This window comes from Podarcis cretensis, assembly GCF_951804945.1.
Source record: "Podarcis cretensis genome assembly, chromosome: 8".
NCBI lineage: Eukaryota > Metazoa > Chordata > Lepidosauria > Squamata > Lacertidae > Podarcis > Podarcis cretensis.
This window is the reverse complement of record NC_137177.1, coordinates 10738891-10749168: the sequence shown is the minus strand read 5'-3', so window position 1 is coordinate 10749168 and position 10278 is coordinate 10738891. Positions and strand designations below refer to the sequence as shown.

General features: G+C 47.7%; 1 protein-coding gene across 4 annotated transcripts in view; it reads right to left on the bottom strand.

Moving 5' to 3' along the window:
- Nucleotides 1–3767: 3767 nt before the first annotated feature.
- Nucleotides 3768–10278, bottom strand: part of LOC307221270 (cell adhesion molecule CEACAM7-like) — an 80834-nt gene continuing 74323 nt past the window's right edge. For all 4 annotated transcript variants that reach the window (XM_079985693.1, XM_079985692.1, XM_079985691.1 and 1 more), the window contains 5 exons: nucleotides 9218–9334; nucleotides 8959–9057; nucleotides 7719–7801; nucleotides 6494–6535; nucleotides 3768–6254 (listed from right to left, as the gene is read on the bottom strand). In XM_079985693.1, coding sequence (XP_079841819.1) covers nucleotides 6165–6254; nucleotides 6494–6535; nucleotides 7719–7801; nucleotides 8959–9057; nucleotides 9218–9334 — 431 coding nt within the window. In that variant the 3' untranslated portion in view covers nucleotides 3768–6164. The remainder of the gene's footprint in view (nucleotides 6255–6493; nucleotides 6536–7718; nucleotides 7802–8958; nucleotides 9058–9217; nucleotides 9335–10278) is intronic.

Here is a 10278-nt window from a genome sequence, read left to right as displayed (position 1 = left end):
CGCGTTTGGCCTGGAACCGAGGAGTGCAGGAGCGTCATGAATGCGCAATAAACAGAACGCATGGGCGGCCCCGACGGTAAAAGAGGGATGGGGACTATGTCGACGAAAGGGGCGGCACGGATGCGGACGACGTCGATGAAGGCGAAGACAGCCAGAAGGAGGGCTGCCTGCCTGGGCTCTTCATAGAATCATAGTGTTGGAAGGGACCCAAGGGTCATCTAGTCCAACCCCCTGCAACACACCTTCGCAGGGTCCAGGTGAGCCACAGATGCCCTGCTTGCCTTTCCATTTTGGGGGCTTTGCTTGACAGGACAACAGTGCTGTCAGCCGGATGCCTGGGTTCATAGCTGTCAACTTTTCCCTTTTCTTGCGAGAAATCCTATTAGGAATAAGGAAATTCTCCTCAAAAAAAGGGAAACGTTGACAGCTATGCCTGGGTTCCTTTGCTCTTCCTGTTACCCCCCCACGAGTGCTCCAGGGGGTGGTTTGCAAGTGCAGGAGTGGAACAGGGGCTTGGGAGGGAAGGGATATCCTGTCCTCAGTGTGACTCAGGCAGAGCTGGGCTTCCCCCTCTCCTGACTCCCAGCCCTCTAGTTGGGTGCCAGGTCATGTGCTGGTGGAGTTGAGAAGGGAGCAAAAGCTTTTGGTTGGCATCTGGCAGAAGAAAAAGGGGAAGCAAGGAGCCCGTGGCTTCTTCAGCATCAGCTAATGACGAGGCCAGGGATGCGGGTGGCGCTGTGGGTTAAGCCACAGAGCCTAGGACTTGCTGATCAGAAGGTCGGTGGTTCAATTCCCCGCGACGGGGTGAGCTCCCGTTGCTCGGTCCCAGCTCCTGCCAACCTAGCAGTTCGAAAGCACAAAGTGCAAGTAGATAAATAGGTATCACTCTGGTGGGAGGGTAAATGGCGTTTCCGTGTGCTGCTCTGGTTCGCCAGAAGCGGCTTAGTCATGCTGGCCACATGACCTGGAAGCTGTACGCTGACTCCCTCGGCCAATAAAGTGAGATGAGTGCAGCAACCCCAGAGTCGGCCACGACTGGACCTTATGGTCAGGGGTCCCTTTACCTTTTAATGATGAGGCCACAAGAAAAACACAGATGCCCAGCCCAAGAGAGGCTGCCAGGTCTTAACTGCCTCCAGACTTCCGCTGTACGTAAAACAATATTGCACAGTTGCAAAAAGGGCTCAGAAAAGGGCAGCCCAATTTATCAAGAGGATGGAGAAGGGGATGGAGGAAAGGTTATCACATTTCAGAATATTGCCAAAGAACGATGTCAATCAACATTTGATTATCTTCCTCTACCGGTCAACAATAGAAAGTGTCCTTTCATACTGCATCACGGTGTGGTATGCTGGTTTGACATCAACTGATAGGAAGTGCCTACAGAGGGTGGTGAATACGGCACAAGATATTATGGGCTGTCCCGTGAATCCGCTGGATGACATCGCGGAAGAACGTTGCCTCAGGAGAGTGAGGAAAATTCTCAGGGATGATTCACACCCTGGCCGGCACTTTTTTTATCTCTTGCCCTCAGGCAGAAGATATAGAAGCACCAACAGGGTAAAGAACAGCTTGGATCTGTGGGCTGTTAGGCTGCTGAATGAAAAGATAACAACAGGGCAACTGACTTCTGGGTTTAGTGGGTGTATGTCAGTAAACGAGGGGAATTAAGACTAAGAGAGCTGAGTGTGGGATGCTCGCGTAATCTCACTGTATACAAATTGTACAAGTGACAATAAAATATTTCAAAGTATTTCAATTTCAATTTCGGGTTTTTCTCACTTCAAAATCGCACATGCTCCTTCCAGTGGCTGGCAGACATGGTTTGGGGGCTGGTGGGTAGGGGAGGTAAGTTAGGGTTGTGATATGTCTGGAATTTCCCCGACATAGCCAGAATACTGCAGGCAGAAGCAATGTCCAAATGGGAATCGCCGAAGGGTCTGTGAAAATCTGGACACTTAAAAATAGCTCAAAAACTCCCTCTTTTTTGTTTTGCCCAATAATTTTGGGCTAAAAAAGCTCAACATTTTTTGTGTTTGGATTTTCACTTTTAGAAATATGGCAACCCTACGCTAGGACTCGGAGGTGTTCAGTGAAGTTGGAAGGTTCAGGAAAGACCAGAGAAAAGACTTTTCCCACACAGCCCATAGTTAACCTGTGAAATTCGCTCCCGCAAGTGACGGCCACCCACTAGCATAGCCTTAAAAGAAGATTAGACACATATCTCCAGGGCTGTCACATGGAAGAAGGAACAAGCTTGTTTCCTCCTGCTCCAGAGGGTAGGACTCAAACCAGTGGCTTCAAGTTACAAGAAAGGAGATTCTGACTAAACATTAGGGAAAACTTTCTGGCGATAAGAGCTGTTCGACAACGAAATGGACTTCCTTGGGAACCTCTCCTTCATTGGAGGTTTTTAAGGAGAGGTTGGATGCCCATCTGCCATGGATGCTTTAGTTGAGATTCCTGCGTTGCAGGGGCTTGGACTGGATGACCCTGGGGGTCCCTTCCAACTCTACAATTCTATGAAGGACCAGTGGCGTAGCGTGGGGGATGCAGGGGGGGCCAGCCGCACCGGGTGCAACATCTGGAGGGGGGGCGCGCTCGCCGCCTCCGGAGTCGCCGAAGAGCCTCGGGCGCAGGCTGTAGCAGAGCCCCATGTCTTGCGGAACCGACGAGCTGTGCGCGCGTCTGGGCTGAAGGCGTCCGGCATGCAGCGGCTCTCAGCGCTCGCCGCGGGTCAGGGCCGAGGAGGGCGCGCCAGGCAGCCCCTCCTCACAGCCATGCCACCGCCGCCGCTGCAGCTGCTGGACCATGTTGCATTTTCCTCGCCTCTCTGCCCTCCTCCTCCTCCGGGCAAGCGGCGTCATTTGGGCGGCAGCGCCAGCGGCAACTTGCCTCAGATCACCTGACACGGACCCGCCGCCGTGGCTACCTTACCATAAATACCCCAGCCCAGGCAGCAGCAAGAAGAAGCTGGCAGCGGCGGCACGTTAGGGGTTAGGGCCACAAATTACTTGCTTTGCCCCGGGTTAGGGGGCGCAAATTACTTGCCTTGCCCCGGGTGCTGACAACCCACGCTACGCCGCTGTGAAGGACCCTCCATTCTCCACCCCATCCTAGTGCAATAAAGAATCACGTGAGAACATAGATGGCTCCCAAAGTCCAGTGTCCAATGGGACTGCAGAGGAGCGGTAAAAAGATTCGCATGTTGTTTTCATTGCCCTCTCAATCTCATGCAGGCTGGGGGATTTATACCCTACCCATCTGGCTAGGTTTCCCCAGCCACTCTGGGTGACTTATAGCACATGTAAAAGCTCAGCACCCAAATAAAGTCTCTGTCTTGGTGGAAATGCATCAAGTTATGTGCAGAGCAGTACGGCCTGCAAATTGTCTCCCCAAAATAGTGACAGCCCGAAACAGCCCAGATGACTCAAAGTGTGGAGAGGCAATTCTAGAAACACAGAAAGATTGTTTTGACAACTGAAGAAGGAAGCAATAGATGGAGTCATGACTCAAGTCTTTCAGGCGCCTGAGGAAACTGCAAATGTCAATTTCTCTCCCTCACACACACAATTAAGTAATATGGGGCAGAATCCTGTGGGAATCTTCTCTAAATGAACAATATGCTTGCACAATTCACTTCAACGGGGCTTCCCTCAGAGAACTTCCCTCCATATCAGAGCTATCAGTCTTGCAGCGTTGAGTCAAACATTACATAACCATACAGACGGGTGGGTGCTACACACAATCAACTCAGCATACAGCGGTTGCTTCCAGACAACCTGTTTATTGAGCAAATATTCATCATCGTCTATTATTAATACTAATCATTTACTATTATTATTTACATTTGTATACCAGCCACCCAGCCATGTTCTCCAGGTGCTTTACTTATTACAATAAAACACAAAACACAATTTATAATAAAAATCCGGAAACCGAAACAGAGGAGCTCAGTCAAAACAACAACCCCAGCGGAAATCTGCACAAAACACAGCAGCTAACACAATTTAAACCCAGCATAGAACACATCAAATGGAGAACAAATGGTTCAAGTCAACCAATATTCCTTCAGAAGCAGAGACTATAGCAAACCAGCTATAAGCACCCACTTCAAGTCTTGACTGAGCTGGGAATAGGGTTTGCTTGTTAGTCTTTATTTTATTTTAAAATATTTTTTTTTATTCACTTTCTTTTCTGTCAATACATACATCTCATATCAATAACATATTTATCACACCTCTTCCCCCCTTCCCTCCTGGGCTTCCCTCAGCTTCCATTTCTGGTTTGTTACCCCCTTATTACATACTGCTGTTTCTTAAAATCCACTATATCATTTCTTCATTATTTTAAGTGTTCTCTGTTAATAAAGATGTGAGTGTTTATTTAAATCCTGCCATCAAGTCGATGTTCTTTCTTTGATTCTGCAAACATATTATAAAAGGTTCCCACTCTTTTTCAAAACTCCTTTTCTCGTAGTCTGTCCATCGGTTTTGCCAGTTCTGCATAATTCATCAATTTCTCTTGCCATTGTTCTTTTGTCGGAATTTCTCCAGTCTTCCAGTTTTGTGCAATCAGAATTCTCACCGCCGTAGTAGCATACATAAATAATGTCCTCTTCTCTTTCGGCAGATCTTGACCTAAAATATCTCACAGGAAGGCTTTCGGTTGTTTAGTGCTTGTTAGTCTTTAAACTACATGGCTGCTGTTTCTAATTCGTGTCTGGGGCCATGATGGCAGCTCTCCCATTCATGGGGGAGACTCAAGCGGAGGGAAGGGAGGTTATGTGAGATTGCAAAATCCCCTGGAAAACCCCAAGGTGCTTTGGGGGACCAGGGGATCTAAGGTCATCTTTGTGCTGTGGGATGTGAAACACAAGAGCAGTCAAGTACAACATTCCTAGAGTGAACATGTTTACACATGGGGAGGAATGTTTGTCCAGCCAGCAGGTAAACTTCCTCTTTCCTTCTGGGCTGGGACAGACTTCCTCTGCATGTGACTAGAGGTGGGCATGGCCTCATCTGTGCAGGTAATGACAAAAGCACAGGGCAGGGCAGCCATCTCTCTCTCTTTGACTACATGCATCGAAGAAGCAACATCTGCTTAGCCAAAGATGCTCTCTTGGCTTCCAGCCAAGAAAGGACAAAGGGGCTGTCTCCTTATGAGATAGTTTCCAGGTGTATGTTACTTTTCTAAGCTAAGTCTGCCTTCTGGGATCCAATCGTGAACAGAATGTGAGTAAACTCTTTTTATACTTTCATAGAAGACTGTGTCGTGTCTTATCTTTTATGAGGGAATAAGAGGGAAATACCAGAACAGTTATTATAGAGGTGTAGCGAGCCTGAGCAAATGCATCCACTGCAAGTTTAAAAAGGGGAATGTTACTCTGCTAAATTGTGAACTTGTTAACACAAGTTGGAAAGGCTATAATCAAACAATATATCCTCTCCCACATCCCTGAACATTCCCACATGTGCCCGCTCCTGCTGCTGAAAAAGCAGGAGGGGAGAAGAGGCTGGGTCACGAAGAGTTTGCAAGTAAACCATTTTTAACTTACCAAATTTGTGGTCTCTTTCTATGCTGAGGGCAGTGGGGAGCTTTGGAACCAACCAAGAAGGGGATATTTTAAAGGTCCAGCAGCCTATATTTCCATGCTTTACTTCGCTGTGTGTTTAGTGATTTTAAATCTCTGCTGGAGCTCTCTCACCAAAGACGACTTGCCCCAAACCTGGATCTAGGCATCCAGTGAATTCTCCTTTTTATTATACAGGGTGAGTCCTTTAAAAGAGGCCCCATGGATATAGAGTACACATGTTCCACGGGGCCTCTTTTAAAAGACTCACCCTGTATGACCAGTATTTATCCATCTCAGCCAAATTACAAAAATTCCCACCAAAAAACTCAACATTCACCACCCACAATCCCTTTGCAAGCACAGATGTTTGGGAAAGCCTCTCCATCTTAAGACAGGAGCAGGGTCACGAGGAAGCAGACTCTTCTTCCGATGCTGATTTGTTGTGGCTGCTCATTCGAAGCGAGGGCTAGGGTTTGCGGAAGGACGGGCCTCGAAGGAAGGCGGGTCCAGTTTGATGGAGATATGATATCCCCACTTCAGATGCGCTGAAATGAGCACATCTCCTCTGACAAGGGATGAGCAACGAGGGTCAAGGAGATGACCCAACAGAGGGGACTTCCGATGGGTTTTGTCTGACCATCAACTCGTTGTAGACATTCTGATCTCCATGCTGCAGACTCTAGAGAAGAAATGGAGGCAGTGCATCAGGTGACATGATTGATGTTTGTGCCTGGGAGGAGGGAAAGGTAAGAAATCCCGTCCTCTGACCAGCTCTCAGAGACACAAGAGCCCATCACACCTTTGCATCTAGGCTCCCTGGAGTGTACCCAGCACCACCTCCAAAATTATTGCCTAATATGGGCTTCTTCCGGGTCTTTTCTGAAGGGTAAATCATGAAGAGATCCTGCTAATGCTTACCTCATAATGCTGGTCAGCTTCAGAGGAACTGTTGGGCACGACCTGGAATGAATGAAAAATGGTTGAAGGGCATTTATTGGTTCAAATCCCCGCTCAGCCATGAAGCTTACTGGGTGACCAGATACTGCAGCCATGTCCAAAGTCTATTTCAGGGACCTAATCCGGCCCACCGGTCGATTTAATTCAGCCCCCGTGGCAGTATATGTCCTGGGGTTAAATCCTAAAAAAAGTTCAACAACTTCAATCCTAAAAAAAGTTTGGGCACTCCTGAGCTACTGTCTCTCAGCCTAAGCTTTGTGTTAATGTAGCACCTGATAAATCACTATGGGGTGGGGATTGTCATGTTATACATTTGTTATTATGCGAGAAGACTCCCTGAGAGAAGGCTGAGAGAAGACTCCCTGGAAAAGACCCTGATGTTGGGAAAGATGGAGGGCACAAGGAGAAGGGGACGACAGAGGACGAGATGGTTGGACAGTGTTCTCAAAGCTACCAGCATGAGTTTGACCAAACTGCGGGAGGCAGTGGAAGACAGGAGTGCCTGGCGTGCTCTGGTCCATGGGGTCACGAAGAGTCGGACACGACTAAATGACTAAACAACAGCAACATTATGCATTTTAATAAATACATATCTTCCTGTTTAAAGTTGGTAAATACCCCTGGACAAGGACTGTTATGCTCTCGACAGCACCTCAAAATCTGAAAGCCAATGTTGAATAGTTGTCAGGGACCATGCTGAGGAGGGCTGCACTGGGGAAGTCTCCCCCTCCTCCTGATCCTGAATGTTCCCAGGAGCAGGAGGACAGTATAGATTTGGAACTGCGGTTTGTGGAGGGACATAGTTCAGATGGCAGAAGCTGGGAGATACTGGATGGGGAACAGCTAGCAGAATAAACACTGGAAGAGAGAGGGTTAACATTCACAATCTCTGGATAGCATTCACCCGTCTTCCCCAAAGACACAGAGAGCTCAGACAGTGGCAGAACAGAGAGTGCAGAGGGTACAACCTCAGATTACAAGACATAGGAGTGATGCAGATTAATGGGGGGGGGGTGACCCTTAATTGGGAGCACCGCCATTTCTAGGTAGACATATTCTTTTCTCTCTCGCTGTGATTATTAAAGAATCTAACTGGTAAGATGTTCCTTTCGTTTGATCTTATTTACTGCCACAGGGGAGGAAGCTGATTCCCCAAAGCCTTTGTGTCGCCCACTTGAGGCCTCACCTTTTGAGCAGGGGAGATGTTCTCATATAACGGTGTTACGGAGATGACCTGGGTGGGTGTCCCGTGGCTCTTACGACGGACGCCTGAGAAAGGGAGGAGGTTCAGAGTCAAATGTTAACATCCAAACCCTACATTGGCATCAGCAGTGTCATCCTAGTCAAATGTGGTCTCTACAGGGCATGAAGGGCAAGGGGGAAGGGTCGTCATTCCTCAGTGGGAGAGGATCTGCTTTGCAAGCACAACACCCCTAGTTCCGTCCCCGGGGGCACCTCTAGGTGAGGCTGGGAGCACCCCCTCTCCAAATCTCTGGACCATTCAGTGTAGACAATACTGATCAAGATGGAACAAAAGGAAGACTTCTTATAAGGCAGCTTGGTGGTAGAACACCTGCCCTGTATGCAGAAGGTCCCAGGTGCCAACCCCAGCAGCATCTCCAGGTTGGGCTGGGAGAGATGGGATAGCTCAGTTGGTTACAGCATGGTGCTGATAATGCAAGTTTGATCCCCGCATGGGACAGCTGCATATACCTGAAGGAGCATGTCCACCCCCATCGTTCAGCCCGGACACTGAGGTCCAACTTTGAGGGCCTTCTGGCAGTTCCCTCATTGCAGGAAGTGAAGCTACAGGGAACCAGACGGGGGGCCTTTTCGGAAGTGGCGCCCGCCCTGTGGAACGCCCTCCCATCAGATGTCAAGGAAATAAACAACTATCTGACTTTTAGAAGACATCTGAAGGCAGCCCTGTTTAGGAAACTTTTTAATGTTTGATGCTCTACCGCTTTATTATTACTAATAATAATATTATGTTGGGAGGCACCCAGAGTAGCTGGGGAAACTCAGCCAGATGGGTGGGGTAATAATAATAATAATAATAATAATAATAATAATAATAATCCTGCATTGCAGGGGTTTGGACTGGATGATCCTCAGGGTCCCTTTCAACTCTACTGATCTATGATTCTGTGATTCATGACCCCTGCTTGCAATCTGCTGCCTGTCAGTGTTGACCGTCCTGAGCTAGATGGACCACTAGTATGATCTCCTAGGTTCCTAGGAGCACTTTTTACAGGGTCTTCAAAGGGTCTAAGGAAAGGGATGGATTTTAAGCCTACAAACATATCTCCTTCCTTAATAAGGGGGAGACTCCAGGTTCCCCATCTCCTTCCTGCTCTGGACACGAACCATCATTTCTTTCTCATGGTTGGGAGTCTTGTGCTCCCAGGTTCCAGTGTGTTACTCACAGAGAAAGAAGTAAAGCAGAAACCCAGCTCCGACCAGTACCAGCAGAACCACAATGATGACGATGGTGGCCACCACACTTTTTGAAGGGTTGTCTGGGCCTGCAGAGAATATTTTTAGGAACTTCAGTTGCTAGGTGAAATCCATCCCTTGATCTGAAAGGAGCAAGGTTAGCACCTCTGCTTGCTGTTCAGAACTGGAAATGTAAGAGTTCCCCTCCCCTCAGTACTTGGAGGTCAAACTATTGCTCTGAGTTCCCACCTGTTTCTGTATCAGTGAAGTTATTTTCTTTGTGTAGAACTGATAGTTCCTCTGTCGTTGATATTATGGTCCTGGTCGCAGTTTGTGAATGCATTGAGAAGATGAAATGGGTGGCAGCTGCAGGGTGGGTGCCAGGAGTCCAGGTTCCGGCGTAAGCGTAGGTAATTAAAAAGGAGTAAGCGTAGGTAATTAATAAGGAGGATTTATTGTAAAAAACTAACAGATAACTCTGGACAGCTCTAACGAAGCCACTGACATTATTACTCAAGATGACCCTTCTGAAGACTCCTTCCGGTTCCTACAGAAGATATTGAACTTTCGCACCTTTAGTCTCTTGTTTTGCTTCCTGTCTAGCAGCCCTCCCTTTCGCCAACTCTTCGGACTTATTGGATTAGCTCCAGCCTCTTCCCATTCTGACAGACTATCTCTGTGTCTGCTTGCATCTGTTTGAACTTCCTCAGAGCTTTGGCTGTGTTCCAGCCCACTCTCAGTTGTTCCCTTGGCAACCGGCATTTCAATGTCCAAGGGAGTTGCACTGGGCACTCGCCACAGTTCAGCCTGCGTCAGATCTAACCCTCTTTTCTGCAGCTAGCTGTGAAGTTCCACTAGGAGCTGGCTCATTCCTGACAGTGGGGATGGACAGAGAAAAGGCCCACTAACTTCAAGGAAAAGGAAGAGGACTTGGGCCCCCTCCAGACTAGGGATAAGCAAATACATCCATTTCTGTTTCTCATTTTTTCCAATCTTGGGTTGGGTTCAGTTCTCCACATTCATTTGAAAGTTATAGAAAAGAAAATACACCTCCTTGTGAAAATTCAACAATGTTTTAAGAGTGAATGTCTTCCAATATACATGTAATTTTACCTGAGACATATACTGTCACAAAGCAACTTTCCCTAAAAATGTAGAGACTGAAAAGAGAACTCAGCTCTGGGTGAATAAAAGGAACACACTGAGGGTGTCCCCCTAAAAGATGGGAAACTAGGGGGGGAACATACCTGAGATGGTTATGTTTATATTCCGTTTCACATCCCAGAAATTATTATTTTTTATGATTTTTC